General features: G+C 40.2%; 1 protein-coding gene across 1 annotated transcript in view; it reads right to left on the reverse strand.

The window, feature by feature from the left end:
- PLD5 (phospholipase D family member 5) overlaps positions 1 to 20272 on the reverse strand; it is a gene marked incomplete at both ends in the record, with an annotated part of 169719 nt that extends 149447 nt beyond the window's left edge. Inside the window, one exon of the mRNA XM_082756480.1 lies at positions 19978 to 20272. Within this exon, the coding sequence (XP_082612606.1) occupies positions 19978 to 20163 (186 nt within the window). The remainder of the gene's footprint in view (positions 1 to 19977) is intronic.
- Positions 20273 to 20959: the final 687 nt, after the last annotated feature.

Below are 20959 nucleotides of genomic sequence, written 5' to 3' on the forward strand. Positions count from 1 at the left end.
AAAACACCCCAGGGACATAAGCATGGATTATACGACTCTTAATGACCTTCCAGTCCTGTTTTTCGTGATTTACTTAAGAGAACGACATATTTTGTGGGCATGCTTCCAGTGATCCAATTATGAAACATATACTGTTTTAAGAACTAATAGTGAACATATGCAAGTATATATACACTATCTTATTATACCATTTTTCTTTCTAACATTGCCCAGCAAAGCAACCTTGGCATTCTGAGAAAAAGTAGTATAAAATACACGTATTACGTTTATTTTTTTGCAGTAATTTTTCACCACTGCAATAGCTATTAGTTAACAGGTGTCTGTGTCACATTGTTTGCATATGCAGGCTATAATTTCATGAAAATGGTATTTTATAAAGTTACATAGAAATGTAACCAAAGGTGTTAATAACTATCTGTCAAAGGCTGACTGTTGGTTTAAATAATTACTCCAGTTACTTGTGAAAAATGAAATGAGGTGGTAATTTGTTTTTATAGATTTGCTCAAGCATAAACATGGTTTTGTACTTGATCTTTCACAGGCCTTGATGTGCTCAGCTCACTGAATATATTATTTAATACATACCATAAGCACAAGTCCCATTTTACATAGGAGGCAGAGAGGCACACAGAACCTGTGGGCAGTGACTGTGCCAGCCCCTCAGCACAGAGCCGGACCACTTCAGCACGCTCCCTGTTTTCACAGTGCCAACTTTCTCAGGCTGGCAGATTGCCTTCCCTTCAGCATGTGCTGATAAGGTAAATACTTCCCTCCCCAGCAGGGCATCTTTGAGTTGTATATGAATGTTTTTAGGGGATGGAAGCAGCCAAATAACACAAGACTGAAATTCCCCACATAAGTTGGCCTCAAACTTACTACACATATTTTTCATACATTAGCGTTAAAAATATCCCGCTCAGTGTAACAGTACACAGAAGCATATGACAACTATTGAATGAAATGAAGCGTGCGTGATCCAGGTAAAAAAGCAGTGACTTTGGGAAAGTTGGGAAGACAGCAACAGAGAGTAGGTTGGAGCATGATAAAAGGGCTGAAAGCCCTTCCATAGATGAGAGGAAAAGTGGCTATTGTCTTCCTCGACTTCAGTAAGGCTTCTGACCCTCATAGTGGTGTTGAAGTATGGACTGGATGAATAGACAGAGAGGTGGACTGAAAACCAACCAGGATTGAAAACCATTCCCAGAGGGTGGTGATCAGAGAGTCTTATTAGAGGCCAGTAACTGGTGGTGTACCACAGGCATCAATACTGGTTCCAGTCCTGTTCAGCAGTTTCATTAATGAACTGGATGACAGGGCAGAGCATGCCCTCAGCATGTTTCCAGACCATACAAAACTGGGGAGTTGCTGATACACCAGAGAATCTTGCTGCCACCCAGAGGACCTTGACAGACTGGAAAGGTGGGCTGACAGAAATCTCATGAAGTTCAACAAAAAGTGCAAGGTCCTGCACCTGGAGAAGAACAACCCATGTACCAGCAGATGCTGGGGCCACCCAGCTGGAAAGTGGCCTGGCAGAAAAAAACCTGCATGTGTTGGGAGACACCAAGTTGAACATCAGCCAGTAGTGTGCCCTTGCCACTAAGTTGGATAACGTTACCCTGGGCTGGGCAAAGTATAGCCAGCAGGTTGAAGGAGGTGACCTTTCCCCTGTACTCAGCACTGGTGAGACCACACGTGGAGTACTGGGTGTAGTTCTGGACTCCTCTGTACATGAGACACATAGACTTATTGGAGGGAGTCCATTGAAGGCCCACAAAGATGATTAAGGGGCTGGAGCATAATGCAGTGAGCACAAACTGGACCACGGAAGGCTCCATCTGAACACCAGGAAGCATTTCTGTCCTGTGCAGGTGACTGAGCACTGTGAGGCTGTGGAGTCTCCCTCCTTGGAAATCTTCAAAAGCCAGGACATGGTCCTGGGAAGGATGCTCTAGGGGCCCTGGTTGAGCACGGGGGTTGGATGAGGTGCTCTTGCAGCCTAATCCCTTCTGTAATTCTGTGAAGGTACAGCAATGCATCCCCCTGCAGGAGCTCTTTTCCCAAACCTGCCTTGAGCTTCTTTCCTCCCCCCGCCCCAGTGTTCTAGGTTTGATGTTCAAAAAAATGCTGTTTTACTTGTTCAGATATTTCTGTGGAAGATGTCTAGCACAAGTGAGCACATTTTATACTGTATATTTTGAGAGCAGAAGCCATGTACAAAGCTTTGACGATGCTTTCCCCATATGGTATTAAGATATAGGGCAGTTCTGAGGTTAGCCTTTTTCTTCCCTCTCAAGAGCAAGAAAGAAAAAATATGATATGCCTTCTTTTGTTTGTTTGTTTTGTTTTATTTTCCTCCAGTTTCTGGAGGATTCTACTTTTAAAAACAGGATGAAATTGCTCTTAATAGTTACAGCCAGCAGATCAGGCTGGCTGAACTTACCATTTTTCATTTCTACATAATCTTTTCCATTTAGTACTATGAAGACTATACATCACAGAAGCATTTTTCAGAACATTCACTGTGGCAGCAGATTCATGTTTCTTGACATAATTCTTTTATTTCACTGTCTCCAGTAACACCTTGCATTGTTTTTCCAATATTTGAGGATAAGCCTCTTAATTTGCTCTAAGCAGCTAGGGCCAACCCAGAATATACAAAGAATAAAAACTGCTGTAAAAGTTACTGCAACGTATGTGTTGTGTGTCTGTTTTAATAAGCACACTCCATAGAGATGCCAAATAAGCACTTTCTGTGGGAAATGAAGTGACGGGTCAGCAACATCAGGAATTTGTATTAGTAATACAAGGTTAATCCAATAAGTCCAGTAACACATGCATCTTGAAGTTTCACCCTTTCTTTGAAGAAAGAAGAAGTAAATTGGTATGTTAGGAGACTGAAGCCAAAAAAAAAAAAAATCTGAAGATGAAGTCAAATTACGGTTCTCTAAAGATTTTATTAGTAATTGTTCAAATTAATACTGTCTTTCAAAACAAACAAACAAAAAACACAGGACTCAAGTGCTCTTGATTCCATGTTCTGCAAGAAAGCAAGGAACCATCTTATAGAATCATAGAATATCCTGAGTTGGAAGGGACCCTTAAGGATCATCAAGTCCAACTCTTGACACTGCACAGGTCTACCCAAAAGTTCAGACCATGTGACTAAGTGCACAGTCCAGTCTCTTCTTAAATTCAGACAGGCTCGGTGCAGTGACCACTTCCCTGGGGAGCCTGTTCCAGTGTGCAACCACCCTCTCTGTGAAGAACCCCCTCCTGACGTCAAGCCTAAATTTCCCCTGCCTCAGCTTAACCCCGTTCCCGCGGGTCCTGTCACTGGTGTTAATGGAGAAAAGGTCTCCTGCCTCTCGACACCCCCTTACGAGGAAGTTGTAGACTGTGATGAGGTCTCCCCTCAGCCTCCTCTTCTCCAGGCTGAACAGGCCCAGTGACCTCAGCCATTCTTCGTACGTCTTCCCCTCCAGGCCTTTCACCATCTTCGTAGCCCTCCTCTGGACACTCTCCAACAGTTTCATGTCCTTTTTATACTGTGGTGCCCAGAACTGCACACAGTACTCGAGGTGAGGCCGCACCAGCGCAGAGTAGAGCGGGACAATCACCTCCCTTGACCTACTAGTGATGCCGTGCTTGATGCACCCCAGGACACGGTTGGCCCTCCTGGCTGCCAGGGCACACTGCTGGCTCATATTGAACTTGCTGTCTACCACGACCCCCAGATCCCTCTCTAAATCCAAAAACAAGTTGGAGCCTTACCTAGGCAGCAGCAAGCTGGTCTATAGAAATAATCTAGTCTCATTGTTTTGGGCAATATTGTCTATATAATGCTTTTGAATTAGATAAATAGAATTTTACTTTCAAAAAGACAGCTGGAAAATGGTTAATGTTGACATTCACATTAAACAAACCTACAGGTAATTTAAGCAATCTATAGCAATAGAAGCAAATATAATTGTGTATTGCAACAGCCTGCAACCTTGGACCCCAGGCACCTGTGTTCCTAGCCTGAAAGAGACAGAGACCTAGAAAGAATAAGAGGCCATTATGAAGTCAAATGCATTCCTAAAGATGCTATTTTACTATATTTCAACCAACCCAGGAGTATAGCAGCCACTAAAGAGGGAAGTTTCTGATTGGCTCCCCTCCTCCCATTCCTACTCCTTCCTCTACATCAAATTTGGCTCACACTACAGCAGCATTTCTGGATCAGCCCATTTATCTGAAAGAAAATTAGCAATTCCGTTTGGGAGGACAGGTATGTGATTTTCCTGTAAATTCAGAAAGATGATCAGCTCAGCCTCTGGCCACATGATTACTAGAAGCAAACAAGAAAGGTGGCAGACAACTCTGGAAGCTTGGCATTGTTTCTCAATATCAACCTGCCATCGAAGATGAGACATGCATAGAATTGTATAAAAAGTTGTCAATGTACCATCTACTCTGAAAAGCTGATATGAAAAATCTTATACTACCCTGAAGTATTCATATGGCTCGCAACTTGTCTATACATAGACTTTATCAGCTACGCTGGACAGATCCTCACAACCCTTGTAAAAAGCTGAGTAATGCTCTTAGTCCATTACACATGCAGAGATACCTACCCATTGCGGCAAGGGTATGATATCTCGCCCAAGGTCATATGGAAAACACAAAGCCTGATTTCACTTTATCTTTAAATCAAGAAATAAGTCACTGTCCTAAGATCTCATTCCCTGCCTATGCCCATCTTTAGGTTAACACGTCTTTAGGTTAAGTCAACTTTTGGAGACCCAGTTTAGAAACCAGATACAAGCACAAAATGAAAGTTAAATTTGACAGCATTTCCTTTTCTCAGCTCAGCTCCACCCCTCTTTGAAAGAGTAGCCATTTTCCTGGGCAAGCTTCAAGGAAATTAAGCCAAGCTAACTTTGCAACAGAAGAAACTTCTGGCAGATAAGGAAACAAGCAACATCTTGAGACTCAAAGTAGCACTGCTATTGTTAGATACTCTTATCTTTACTACAAAAATAAATTAATTAATTTCAAGTACAGCCTAAAGTCTCTCCATCAGAGTAACAGACAAACTGCAGCAGTTTATCTTGGAGTCAACCTGTGAAGGCTATAGCCAGATGCAGTAAAGGACAGCTACAAGGGAGAGATTTACATCCACTTCCTTTCTCTAGTACTAACCTGATTAACACGATTGCCTTCTGTGTGAGATGACTAGCTCTGTGCAAAAGAGGAGAGCAGACGACATTGCATAGCTTGACATTAGCAAGGTTTCTTGATAGTCTCCCTTATAATCCTTACAGATAAATAGGTAAAATGTGCACTGGATAAGGAAAAACTATTTAATTTCCATAGTTTTGGCTTCAAATCCCCAGGAAAGTAGTCTACCATCAAGGTAGTTTTCCTTTGCCAAGGAGTATAAATCCTGCTTGAATCTTTACACAAATCAATTGCATATTTATCTGGAATAAGAACTGCAAAAATAAAAATTTAAAAAAGACACTTGCATTTCAGAATAAGTATATTGAAACAAATCAGGCAAGCCTGTTACATTTCAAAAACAACAATTAAAAATAATTTTTAACTCTGTTTTCAGGTGATATCCACAGATACAGCCATTTGGAGTGGGATTTTTTTTTCTTGCTTGCTTGAAAAAAGCTCACTTCGGGAATATTTGTGCAAGTGTACATTTACAAAGGTGTTTGTCAAAGGTATTTGTATAGCCATCTAGAAATTGTGGTGTGACTTCTCTTCTGATAGCATACATTTAAAAAACCAAGATGATAACAGAGCATTATTTCTCTCCAGTTATTCATAATGATTTGCAAATAAATAAGAATTTTAAAACAATAAAAATTACCAACTTGTAATGCAGCCTCACTTGAGCTGACAACTTTGACAAAATTCAGTAACAATTAGAATACCTCCAACTTTTCAAAAGCAAGAGTGGCCCATGTTCAGACTAAACACTTCGTATTCCCTTTTGGGGAAATCTGTGTAGCTTCCATAATCCTTGCTTAAATCTAACAGAAGCTGGTTAAATGAGGCAGTGATTTCACATGTCCCAGGCAGAAACTGTAGTCAGTGGTTCAAATATGCTTTTATTTATTATACTTAAGAAGTGCAACAAAACCACATAAACATTCCTGTACCTCTTGCTACCACATTTGGCCAGTTTGTTTGTGGACACTGATGACAGAGATTTGTTTCAGCCAGAGCTTTCAGGTGAATCACTGTCCTAAAGTGAATATGCCAAAACCAGAAAAAGCAAATACCAAAAACAATAATAATAATAAAATAATAAATAAAAAAAAAAAAAACACAAACACAAGCATATTTCTAAATACTATGAAAAATGCTGTGCTAATACAGAACCCAAATCTCAAAGCTGATTAGGTCCTACCATCTTTCAGGGCAGTTTCTTTCCTCAGATTTCACACTTCAGCCCAACAGCGCAATAAAACTGAGTTGGACAATCTCATGTTTTCCTTCCTGAGGCCCTGAAAGAGCTTCTATTTTTCTACCATCATCTTACTACAAACAGCTCCTCTGATTCTTTCAGAAATCTTCCAGACTACATTTTTCTTCAAGCTCCCCCATTCCTCTCTTTCTCTTCTTGTCCCCATCTCTACCCTAAAAGCTTCTCCAGGCTTCATGGCTCAGTTGCTCTCAAAGCAAAGCAGCCAAGACAATATAATATGATTGCCTTCATGCTGCTGCCAAGACTTTAAAAGCAAAAACAACTCAACACCTGGTAAACAAGCAATAAATACAAATAAACAAACCAATCAGTTACAGTACTAATCTCACCAGCCAAAAGCATACACATATATATACACTTAATTAAAGTTAATTAAGTAGAGCTAAAACAACCTACTATATATCCAATAAAACTCACAAAAGAGAGCTTGCTATCAGTGGTTATGTTGGTTTTAAATTACATAATAATCATGATGTATCTAACTAGACATACAATTGTTATCTGGAATGATATTTTGGGAAGGTGTTTCAGTTATAATGGCAATAATCAAGTGCCCATCGGTAGCTGGTTCCTCATCATGCTATTCCACTCGAGTTGGAACTCCTGTGCTTGGAGCCTGAAGAAATTAGCCAGATGTTATCAAAAATTAATGATGTCCAGAAATACACTGAGAACACTCAATACCAAACAGAAACATAAAGTGAATAAACAAAGCAACAACTATTTGTAAAGTTTCTTATGAAAAATGTTTGACTGCTAACTATTAAAAAAAAAAAAAAAAAAAAAAAAAACTAAAAATCACAAATAGCTGGTGGGGAAAGACTTCTCAAAAAGAAATCATAAAAAGCAATGACTCAGCTACAGTCCAAATATGAAGGAATCTTGGTGTCTTTCATAAATTCTACTACTACAAAAACTCTTACATAAAGAATGTATTTAAAAACAACAAGACAACACACACACACAAATCCACAACATACAGTGGTAACCTAAGAGCAAAACCACGAAAATTTAAAAGACCTCAGGTGTTTCTTACACATTCTGGCCTGTAAATCAGAAAGTATTAATATACAGTGCCACTGCCATAACAAGAGCACTTCTATAACTGCTTCAAACTGCTCCCTAGTAGGTCAGAGAAAATCCCATTTGCTACCTGCACAAGCTAACTTCAGAAGATGCACTCTTTTCTATTTCTGAAAAATTAAAAGCTTGTGATCTCTTTGGAGACAGATTCCATAATATTGAGAAGCAGCTTTCTCATTCCTTTCAAGGCACAATGGTACAGTTGCTTGTATTCCTGCACACTGAAGACATCCAAGTGCTCATTTAATTTACGGAGGAGGTTCTAAAAGAACTCACTGTTGGTTGGCACAACAGTGATACTGGTGGCAAAGACTTAGTGTAATCATTGCCTTTCAAATTATTAGATCTATAGACAGCCTTAGCAAGGTTGTCACATAACTCAAACCTTCCATTTTCATTGTAAATTCAGGGTTTTCAGAAGTACATACTCCAGATTTATAAGCTTACATCACTTTAGATCTTCAGAAAGCGTTATCCTGCCAGTACAGAAGTTAGATATAAACCTTAGAAGAGAACACTGTTTTGCAAATCCTAAGTATATTGCATTCTTCATATCTTCCCTGGGAGTTCCACGCACAAGACCCACCACAGGACAGAGTATGCTGTGGGTTAGGAAATAGGGCTGTGGATTTGCCAGAGAAATTCAGGGGGATTGTGCAGCGGGGCTTGAACTAGGAAATTAAATAAAAATCAAGCGTTGTAGAAGAACTGATGAGACAAAATCATAGAAAAATAAAAATAAAGGTCTTGGTTTGGGTAGGTAAATCCACCCTTGGAGAAGTAAAAAGGGAAGCAGCTGTGCAGTGTGACAGATTTTTAAAACTGGCTAAGAAGCAACAATTACTTAAAGCCAGACAGGAACAGCCCTAATACAGACAAGCTTCACAAATTAAAAAAGTATATATATATTTTTCAGAATTTTTATTTCCAGAAGTCTAAGGTTTAACTGTCATGTGGTTGCAGAAAGAAACTGATTTAGGCTAACACACATTGAGACCACGTACCACACAGCCAGGGAGCACAGGCTAGCACATTACAGCTTTCTGCAGGAGTTTGATGCAACCAAACAATGAGAACAAAACTCAAAACCATACTGCATAAAATAGGATAAAACAACACAAAGGGCTAGGTGCTATCTGCCTGCCACATGCCCAAGAGGGAATTGAGAGCAAACTCCGCAGAGACAACAGCTTACATTGACAAAGGAAATTGCATTGTTTAAAAGGGTAGCATTTTCAAAAACACTTAAATGATTGTTTCTTGCTATACCCAAAGGAATTGCTGTTGTTATTCAAACAATAAATCATACCCACTATAAGAGCCTGAAACAGCATTTGGTATATTGATGATCTTTTTACGCTTACAGCATCCCAAATAGGCACCAGCCTTCAGCATCGTATATTTGGTGTAAGTCACATTCTACAAACATACCACTCCAAATAAAGTTCAAAATTGGAAATTATTTTAAAATTGTTGGACTTTCATTCACTGGTGTTCTTTAATGTTTTCTTAAGCCATTCATTTTTAAATTGTGTTTCCTTTGAACCACCTTATCAGCTGCACCAACCACAGTGACTGTAATCTCTATTCACGTAATGTGAAGATGCATCTTCTTGGGGATCTAAAGATCACAGATGCAATAGAGGAAGCACAGGAAATACTTCATCACATTGTTTTTAGCAGCACTTAGACACAGGACTGTATGCTTGACTGCAAACGACTTTCTATCTAGCAAGCAGAAGTTCACTCTTCACAAAACATGCTGGTTTTCCAGGAAGAGATACATGGATAAATAGCACAGTTTAGCAAATACTTTAAACAGTATCTATCTCTAAACGATGGGGAGGATAAGCTCACTATACTACCAGAAGTTACCATTATGAATCCTGTTGAAAAACTAGGTAAACTGATTTTTCTGTAAGTCATCAAAAGATCACAAAGGTCAGTAGGAAGTTCAATGAATGCTAATAACAAAGGCATGCCAGACACACTACACTACAGGCCATAAACCAGTTTCTTAACTTAGGAAGAAGTTACTTGACATGCTAGGTTAGACAAAGAAAGGAACAAGCATGATGGCTATGTCAGCCAAGCCATTTGCTGAAAACCTTTGAAGCACTTTATTCCAGAAGGTAACAGTGAACGAGCAGCACAGGGTTACAAAAGCACATCAATTTCCATTTATAAAGGCAGAAAATGTCAACCCATCATACTGCACAGGCACGCAGGGCTGTTCAGGTACTAGAGTAAACCTACAGATCTTCAACCCTATCTTATTCCATTCTACTCATCTTCCCAGCCCAACTTACACTATATCGTCACTGCCCATGAAGTGGCTCACCACAGGCCAACTTCTGACAGCAACCACAAGAAAACCACGGGAAAGATGCTATTGCAGAATTTCTATAGGTTATCTGTTCACCTTTTTTTTTGTGTGTGTGTGTGTCCCACAAATAAAACTTCCTAGATGATCATGGGTCTTCCCCAAATAAACAACCATGTGGAAACAGCAGAACTTGACAAGAGTCTTCGTCTTTGTGGTAGCTACCAGTTACATCTACAAACATTCTTCTATTTGCTTACCTCACTCATTTTCCAGAAGACAGGGTTTTTTTAATTATCATTAAAGCAGGTGCATATTTCCACACAAATAAGCGCAAAACAGATGATCCCTGCTATCATTAAATTGAGATCATATTTCAGTTTAGATTTGTGTGTTTGTTTGTTTTAAGCGTGATGGGCATTTTTTCACCCACACTTCCCTATGAGAAACAGAAGCATTGTAATGGGGAGCAAAGATATTGTTTCACAAGTAGCCTTGTTTTTCTTAGTCTTTCTTAGGTATCCATTCATTATTCCTTGCAGCCAATTGAAAGTTTCAAATGCACCTAGCTTCTTTCCTGTACTCTCCATTATCAAACACCTTAAGGAGGACTTGGATCAAGTTGCCCACCATTTATCTCATTTTTTGCATACTCACATAGATCTTACAGTTTCCTACATGCCATCTGTTGTATTGGGATCCCTCCTGTCTTTTTCATAGCCTGTCAAGGATTTTCCCCTGTGCTAACAGCAGTGTTTTATATAAGGTATCCAGCAACTAGCCTGACAATGCAGAGAGTTAAGGCTCAAGAAGAGATGAGGACTTGGAGACAGACTTTTCCTTTATCTACCTTGCATACCACAACTGGACTTCCATTTTTTGCCCTAAACTCATAACAGCTGAGCTGATCCATAGTCTTCTCTCAAGGAGCTAATATGCTACTGAAGCGTGTAGCAGCAAAGACGATGGATACTTTGCGGTGACTTTAGAACAAAATCAAGCAGAATTGCACAAACAGCACTGAGAACTAGGGCTCAAATCACTGCCACCTGTAACATAGTTCAGTAGGTAGCCTCAGCTGAAGTACTGCCTGCCTGAAGTTTGTTCAGCACATATAATGCATACACCCTTACCAAAAAAACTCCTGCCTAGAAACGGATCAGACATGGAACTTAATGGGCAGCAGCACAGTTTCTGTAACACTAAAACCACTATGTGGCTGGAAGTGCCAATGACATTACCAATTCTTACTCTTCCACATTTCAAAACAAATGCACATCTTCTCATTATGATAGGCTTTTTATGATATACTAACATTTACAGAACTGTTAGAGTATTACCACAAGTAAATATGCCTTTAGTGGGCTAACAACAGGATCATGGAAGTTAAACTGGTGACTGATAGTCTTACAACCAGTCACTGCCAAAGTCCCCTGCTCAGCACTGCTCTACATTTGGTTCTGCTCCAAACAGTTTAAAATGCCTTGGGGAAATCCAGCCTATCTAATTTATCAGAATGGCAGGAATTATCTGAGTCACTATTTGCTTTATTAGTAGCAATTCTCAAATACATTAGCTCTTTTTTATTCCATTAAACATTTTATTACAACTGTAAATAGTGAAATACAAATAGCAACAAAATAGGGTGACTACTATTTATAAGCAGCAACAACTATATAAATGGTAAAACAAGCTGCTGATTATGTTGACATCATGTAATCAGAAATAGAACTAGCAAAGCTTTTTGAAATTCTTGGTGTTAATAAGAAAAATAAGATGTACAGCTGTATTCACCTATGAACACCCCATGGGAGAATAGGTAAATTTGTGTCTGTCTTCAAAGCATGAGCCAATGAAGCACTGCTAAAAATACCACAGATATTTCTCTGTCTAGGACAAGATATTACCTATATAGCCAAATTATGCAATGCACTGATCAAAACAAATAACCTAAATCCCTTTAAAAATATCCAAATTTATAAAAGTAAAAGAATTCCGAGGAGCAAACAAACAAACAAAAAAATAAGAGGATGTTTTGATAGATAAATATCCAAAAAAAAATGAAATAGGTTCGCAAACTAATAAAAATTAATGTCAGATTAAATTAATTCGCTTCAGTTGTACTAGGGTATCATTCATTACTTCTCTTCCTCCTCATGAACCTGAGGTTGTAACTCCTTGCACAGATTTTGTCACTTTTGACTGAGTGGCCCTGTTGCCCACAAAGGTACAGTACAGTAGCCATATAGTCACAGTAAACCCACTCTGTAGGTTACTTTGAGAGAACAGCAGGCTAACTTGCTTCCTTTATAGCACCTAAATCTGGTGCCTGTACAGGTGTGCCTGAGTTCTCAGTAAATGGCTCAATTGCATCCCCACCAGCTAAGGTAACACCTAGGTACGTATTCACTTCATTATTCAAAGTGAATAATGGTTTCCATCCTGGAAACCTGGGCATAGAGTGTCACAAGTAAGCAGCAGCACAGGTCCCTCATTTGGCTGAGTAGAAGATAGATTCTAGCATACACCTGCTGGCTAGTCTAGATATATCCTCAAGTATTCTCCTATTCTACTTCTCAGAATCAGCAAAGAATAGATTTCAAACAACTTGATTATCTGGTCAGATTACACATTGGTGACACTCTTCTAATGACTGTAGACTGGAAAATTGCTATTACTTTTTCTCTCTAACAGCTGTTATTTAGTATTTCTTTATTGGGAATGATCAAGAATATGACTTCCCATCTTGAATGGGTTTGAAGCTGAGTTTGTCACTGAGTTTGTCAATTCAACATGAGTTGGTGTGATGTTTCTGTCTTTGGATAGACTGGGAAAAGGATTATCACTGGAGTATTTTAGCATGCTTTGTTCTGGAATGGGAGGCCTAAGCTAGACATACATTCTGCCACAGGCACTAGTTCCTTCTGGCATCTATCACAATCATTGAAGTGATTGCATTTGTGAAGAGATATTCACTAAGGATAATTCTCTTAGTGTCTTAAGCACCCATGCTATCTTCAGAAGTGTTATGGTCAATGCCCTGCTAACAAGACCCACCCTCTGAAGACTATAAAGTATTTGGTTGCGTAGCAGACAAGGAGCTTAGGTCGCAAGCTTCTGGAGCTGCTGTTTCAAAAGGATGGTCAGCTTTGATGAAAAGGATGACAGTAGCAAAAAAGTAATTTGGATTTTCCTTAACACTGGTAGTATTAGGAAAGGTATAGCAATGAAAACCATTTTCCCATATCTTCAGAGAATTTAGCATCTGAAATAACCATAGCCTAGGCTTTACATCTTTTGTTCAGAAATTTGAAAAGCAATTTCTAAGAACACTTAAATGAATTTAATTAAATTTATATATGCATATATAAATCAATTTTAAATGCAGTTTTGAAACTTCAAGTGTTGTTTTCTTATGCAACAACACAAGGCCAAACACTATAAATTAAGCCTGCTACAGTAACTACATGCCTCAGATGTTTTAATTTTAGCTTGGACAGTTTAGACTTTCCAAATGACTGATGCTGAATTCATCAGAAACAACGCATTAACTTAATGCAATGTCAAAAGTTTTTTTCTGGTATGACAGAAGAGTAACTTCTAAGGCTAATGTACTGGGTTTATTGCAGCAAGGTTCTGGTAGTGTGGGGGCTGCAGCAGTGGCCTATTTGAGAAGAGGCCAAGGGCTGCCCCATGTCAGACACGGCTAGTTCCAGCTGGCTCCAAAAACAAGTCAGCTGTGCTCTGCAGCATCTATCAGCAAAGCAGACAGCAGCTCTAGGAAATTAAAGAAAGTGCAAAACAACTGAGAGAGGAGTGAGAAAAATGTGATAGAAAAGGCCCTGCAAACATCGAGGTTAGAGGTGGAAGGAGGAGGCACCACAGGTGCTGGAACAGAGACTCCCCTGCACCCATGGAGAGGACCATGTCAGAGCAGATATCCGTCCACATCTGCAGCAGGTGGATGTTCCTTGAAGGAAGCTGCAGCCCATGAAGAGCCTATGCTGGAGCAGGCTCCTGGCAGGAACTGTGGCTGGTGGAGAAAAGCCTGTGCTGGAGGAGATCATCTGGCAGGAATTGCAGCCTGTAGGGGAACCATGCTGGATCAGTCCATTTCTGAAGGACTTTACATCATGGAGAGACCCACACTAGTGCAATTCTTGAAGAACTGCAGCCCTTGGGAAGGTTTCATGTCAGAGAAGTTTGTGAAGTACTACACTCTGTGGAAGAGACCCCATGCTGGAGCAGGGGAAAAGTATGAGGACGAAGGAGCAGCTGAGGAAGTGCTGTGAACTAGCCACAACTCTTGTTCTGTATTCCCCTGTGCCACTGGCTGGGGGCAGGACAAGGAAGAGGTGTAAGAGTCAGGAACAAAGGAGTGAAGTTGACCCCAGGAAAGAAGGAAGCATGGGAAGGTGTTTTTAGACTTGTCCTTGTTTCTCACTATTTTTAGTTGGCAATGAATTAGTTTTCCCTGAGTCTGTTTTGCCCATGGTAATATTTTGGTAAGTGAACTCCCTGTCTTTACTTTGACCCACATGCTTTTTAATCTTATTTTCTCCCCCTGTCCTATTAAAGGGAGTAGGAGAGCATCTTGGCAGGCATCTAGCAGCCATCCAGGGTTAACTCACCACAACCACAAAGAGAAACATGAGCTATTGGGTATAATATTTTCAATCTTTTCAATATGAAATTACTTTGGTGACTAAAGTTATTCTTTCCTCTCCAAATCTCCAGATGCCACTATAAATTCCCCATGCTATTTTAAAAACAAACTGTTCTACATTCTATACCCTAAAACTCTTAGTATTTTCCCCACACTGTTTCAAGTATTTTTGGTCCTGTTTCCCCCACTTTTCTGAACATTACTTTTTCTCTAATTATGTTTGCCTACAAAACATTACAAGAGACACCTTCAAGGAAAACAACATTTTAACAGAACCTCTCCAGTCAGTCTGTCAGCAGGGAAGCCAACTGCATGCTACTACTTCAGCAGGGACCTCAATGCATACTAGTACCACTGTTGCAGGCAGGCATTTATGAATGTCAGACTTATGTTGAGAAAGAGCCAAAATCACCCTACTTAATGGGCTTCTCCTGATTTTAACAGTGAAATCTAGATTCAGACATCCCTCTCCAGACCCAGATAGGTATTTGGAATGATTATCTGCGACCAAGCCATGAAAAAGTTCTCAATGCTGGAAACCAACTCTTTTGAACCCTCTGAATAGTACCCATTTATGCACCTTCATGTATGGTATACTCCATTCTTCTTGCAATTTGATATTATTCCATTATTTATTCCTGCCTAATGCAGAAGACTCTTAATTCATTTAACTCAAACAACAACAACAACAAAAGTCTATTTGCATTCATAGCAAGACAGAGGCTGTTTTGGGAGCATGTTGAACAGTTATTGAATTCTGATTCAGATCCCTTAATTATTCTCCCTTAGGTTAAAGTGATTTGGCTTGGCTTTGAGTCATACTCATGTTAACTTGCTTCACTACGTTAACCACGTTCACCTTCTCCGTTTACATGTTACAGTTATTGCTGTGCATGTGATATTTTCCACCATCCCTAGGATGTATTTCATTATTGATTTGGTCGTAAAGCTCTGGGAAATACCACATGCATGACTGAAAAGCATCATTGTGAATTGTTTCAGGCCTAATATTTCCACATTGGATACCTGCCTCTGTTGCCATACAGCATTGCCTCAGCCTCATTACCTCTTTGCTCTGGGTAGTGATGCCACCAAAGGCACAGTGGTGAGCTGATCAGCTGCATAACGTCAACCGGCCAAGTCAGCTCTCACAGCAGCAAGAGTACTTAGAATCTGAAAATTCCAGCATTGCCTTTGCCATTGATTAGAATTTAAGTAAAAAGAAGAGATGATGCAAGAACTATCAATAATGTTACCTCTTTATGACATTATTAAATGTAACAGATTGATGATCTCATGGAAATACAACTCTTATAACATGCCTCCCAATAATGTATCATCTTGAATCCAATTCATAAAAGCCAGGTTTTAAAATCTTTTTTTTTTTTTTTAAAGCACAATTGAGTAAACAAGTAAAATTGAAAGTTAGAAAAAGATTGAATAACTACATAGTTGAGAAGAAATACCTGTGTAATAAAAAAAGAAGTATATGCTTGAAGCATCTGTTGTAGCTTACAAAATCTGTTCAGTTTTTGTTTTCATTTGTTACTATTTAGAATTAAATTCTCTTTAAAAATTGAGGGTATTTAGTACCTCTTTTACTGAGGTACTAGGAAAGTAGCTATACAGTATTTGCCATTATTGAAGGATGCACAGATATGATGGAGAACAGCTGTAAATTAAATCAGACATAGGCAACTCCCACCAGCTAAAGGCTTGTTAGCCACTCTTCCACTCTTCCTCTCCATTGTACTCTTTCCCCTCTTACCCAAGTCACTTTTGATTAAAAATGCAACACCAGACAAAGATAGAAGAAAAAAAAAACACTCTGCAAAGGAGATGGTTTTTCATACACCAATTTCACTCCAATCACTTCCAGAAGTGGGCAAACAACTTCTCCAGAAGGTATTAGGAACCAGCTGAAGCAGATGCTGTGGGAACATCAGCTGAATGGTTGCAACATCACCCTGGTCACACCTGCAACAAAGTTGCTCAGACCTATAATTAGTTCCTCTATTAAACTGAGGAATTACAACCCTTTGAACCATCAGCTACACCACACGTACACAGAGGCACCAGTTCAGCACAAACGCCTCATGGGCAGTCCCACTTAATCTCAAAGATAGCATTTGAGTTCACAAGAGAAAATGAGTGAATTGCATTCAGATCCTGCACAGTACAAATTGTGTTACTGTCACTTGCAAAAAGATAACCCACATAAACTTTTAACCAGAAAGGAAATACTATATTAAGATCATTTGATGAACAATCAATTAACAAGACGCCAGCAATACATTCCAGCTTCTGGCTTCCTCTGTGGTCAGTCAATAATTAACCATAGAACTATTAAGAAACTGTATCGTATTTGTTCATCTCAACTTCTTGGCTTTTAGCGTCTAAGCATTATGGCAACAGCTGAATTTTGAACCTCTTTACCACACTCTTCAAATTCAGATTTGTTAAAAAAGCAGGGGGAAAAAAAAAAAAAAAAAAAAATAACATGACAACTTTCTTAAGCTTAGAAATCTACAACAAACTATTTATTTGAGGTTTATATGTATACACACACAGGCACCGTCATGAAAATTGACTTCAGAAAATATTTTTCAGTCCCTCTACTTATGAGCTATATATGAATTAATAAGAAATGTCTCACATGAATAAGTCACGCTAATCACTTCAACAAAAATCAATATTATATCTACTGTGGTCTACCAAAATTTACTGGAAATAGCATACAAAACATACCGGCACACCTTTATCCGTATTACAATCACACTAAAGTCAATTTAAGAAGATTTCTATGAAGAAAACAAAACAAAACAAAAAAACTGTCTAGAAGGCCTAAAGAGCACATATATAAAACTTCTAAGTCAGTTCACGCATACATCTTGACGCACTGTATACACTCCTGCCTATATCTGCCATTATGTCATTATAAATATCATGCTACATAGTTTCAGAAAAATTAGTGCCTATATGAATGCTCACTCCTTGAGTATTGATTTTCTTTGTAGGTAACAAATAATGTAATTAACTTGAGGAGGGGGGAAGAGGATGGCAGGGGGCTGCAATTGAAAGTTTTTCATGTTTGCCATTTATCTCATGAAGTTTGTACATCATCCAATATTGGCCATAAGCTCACATATGTTAATGACTACACCACTGAGAACAATGCATCTCTAATTAATAGGTTTGTCTGCCGGACTAGAAGAGTGGTGTGTAAAAAATAACTATCAGGAAAACACAAAAAAGCCCTTAAAGATTTGTCTGAAAATGGAAAACAACCTTGCAACAAAATTGTATAAGCAAAATGTAGCCTATAAATTAGTACATATTTTATTTACATTCATAAAGGGAATGTATTTAACAGACTGTCTGTTACAGTACTCGTGAGTAATGCAGTTACCTTAAATCACAACAGCATTTTCACATAGATACAATTGGAACATCTAACGTACTGCAGGGTATTCACAATAAACGCCAATGAAATAAATACTTCATTGCAAGCAAGAAATATCTGTGCTCCATTGTTTTTTTTCTTGGCATTGTTCAAGTAGGCTCTGCGAATAAAAATAACTGGATCAAATGAGAGGGAAATTCCCAAAAGAACATGCATTCATACCACAGTGATTAAAAAAAAATAAAAAATAAAAAAAAAAAAAAATCACACCAATACTGCAGGGTTATTCAAGATTACTACTGTGACATCAAAATACTGACTTTATCCAAAAATGGGGAGGGGAGGGAGAGGGGGTGGGAGAGGGGGGAATCCCAACATCCAAAATAAAGGTTTTGCACTTTGTCATCCTCAAACAAGTTAACATCTGTTTTCTTTGTCCATTATAAATATCATTGTACGATTTCAAATGCAGATATTTGAACGTGCTAGTATTCAGCTACCTAAGCAGCATTTAGCTATCACATTTGACAGATTATTCACCACCACCCCCAATTAATAATCATTCATTTGCTGACACATATCAACATGTAGCAAAGCCCTGTTACAAAAGCCAGAGGTCAGATTTCTGTGTCTCCTGTGTTTTAGCCATCAGCCATACTGAGATAAGGCACTGACCTTTCTTTTTGATTCACAATGGGAGAATACTCTGCTTACAAGCTTACTACTGTGAAGCTTTGTTGTTAGCGTGAAGAACCACAAAAACGTGTGTGGGAAGGCAGATAGGATTCAATACCTTTCTCAAAATTCAAAATGTGGCATTTCCAATAGTTCATCACTTCTTGTCATTTCCCCAGAAGCATAAACAACTCAAGTTTAAGATTTCGCTAGCATGGAAAAGATATTCTGCAGGTTGGTGGAAAGGGAGGATGATGCTCTATCAACCAGTTGATAGTTGTTTGTTTTTTTTGTTTTGTTTTGTTGTTTTTTTTTTTTTTTCCTGTTTTGTTTTGTTTCAGGGTTCATCTTCAAAGGATTATACCACGCCATCTAGATTTTTCATACAATAAAGGCAATTTATCCTTGTTTCAAGATCATTTCTACCTGAAGAGACTTCAGGTGGCAGCATCACAGGAAATATTTTTCTGTGCAACTTGAAGTCAATGTGACTGTGATTGCAAATTATTCACTAATATAAAGGATGGCAGACTGTTGCATTATGCAAACCCCATCCACATTCTTTTGCATCCCTGCAGATGTGCAGCTACTTCCCTGATTTGATTGCACTGTAACAATGGAATTCACCTCATAAGCTACTCAGAAAACTCTTAGACGATATGCAGGTCATCTCAACCCATTTCCTTGTTGTTAAAAGTAACATGAAAAATGCTTTCAGACATCATATGAGACAGGAATACTTAGAAGCACCTTAAATTCTTATAAAATATTCACTACAACCACCCACAGTATCAGTTCAACTGTGGTCCCAAACACAGTTAAGTCATGTATTGTTGCTGCAGAAATAGATGCCTTGAAGGAAATCTCCTATATCCCTTATAGACTGAATATTTTCAGAGTCCCATGAAGGAGAAAAAAATACAAAAACACAGCTAAAATTTTGAAAAATCTATTTTCTTCTGGCAATTTTAGAACTACATTATAATCACTGTGAGATAAGTGCTCTAACCTCCATCTGCACCATCCCAATATTTCTCCTCCCACATCAGTGCTGAATTTGTGGGAACAGAAGTATGAATAAGCCAAGAACATTCAAAAATATTTCCAGTTAGGAAAAAACTTCCATGTGGTTTGGGAACAATACTGACATGCTGTTTGCCTCGGATTTGACCAGTCTGGGACCTCTAAGAAGCTCCTTTCTCTACCATTTGGACAACGTCATGCCCAATCACTGGAGCAACACTTCTGGAGTCCAAGCTGGTAGCAGTTTAACAGAGAGGCTACACAGAGGTGTATAAAGACAAAAAATAATAAAAGGAGGGAAATAGAAGCTGGCTTACGTGCTCCAGTTTGTCTTTCCTCCTCAGCCAGACGCTGGCACTGTAGTCCTGCTGCTTGACAGTGCTGTAGAAGTTCGCACCTACTCTCGTGAGGCTCGGTGACGGCTCCCTGGGTCTGCTCTTCAGCCTCATCTGCTCGAAGCCCTCATGGGGGGATGAGGAAAGCCAGTCATGCCTGACTTCCATCTTGACATGACAAGGCAAAGTCCAAACAGAAAAATCAGAAGAAACCAAGAAATTAAGAGCCACTAGATGAAGAGGGTCCAAAGGGAAAAAAAAAAAAAAAAAAAAAAAAAAAAAAGAAAGAAAAAAAAAAGAGGATGGAGGAAGACAAGAAGCAAATAAAAGCAACCCCCCAATACCCAGGAAACGGGAAGAGAAGAGAAGCAACGAGGGGGAGTGGCGGGAGGGCTGCAGGTACGACAGGGGAGCGGCCGGGGGCGCCCCGAGATGCCGCCGCCCGCCAGCTGCAGCCCGGTGCCGGCGCCGCGGGAGGCGGCTGCGTGCGGGACGGCGGCGAGGCCGGGGGACAGGAGAGGAGGGGAGAAAAGGGGAGAGCAAGGGAGGCGCGGCCCCGTGCAGGCGGAGGCCGGGCGCGGCCGCCGCCTCCAGCCCGCCTGCAGGTTGGCGCAGTGGCGGGGCCGCCGCCCGCCCGCCCGGGGCTGGAGCCGGCTCCTCCCCGTCCCCCCTCCTCCTCCTCGCTCCCGGAGCTGGCTGCCGGCGACGAGCACAAAGCCGGGCGGGGGGCGGCCGCCTTCCCCTTAGCCGAGCGCTTGCCGCCGCCCCCTCGCCCCCGACCCGCTGCCCTCCCTCCTCCGGCCTCCTGCTGGAAGCTCCTGCTGGAAGCCCCCGCGGCTCCCGCCCCCCAGGCCCCGCAGCACCGCCCCGACCCTTCCCCGGGGACAGCGGCAGCACGGCTCGGCTCGGCTCCAGGGGAAAGCCTCGCCCCGGCGGAGCCCCCTGCCCGGCTGCCAGTGCCCGG

The sequence above is a fragment of the Aythya marila genome (assembly GCF_965140915.1).
Source record: "Aythya marila genome assembly, chromosome: 3".
NCBI lineage: Eukaryota > Metazoa > Chordata > Aves > Anseriformes > Anatidae > Aythya > Aythya marila.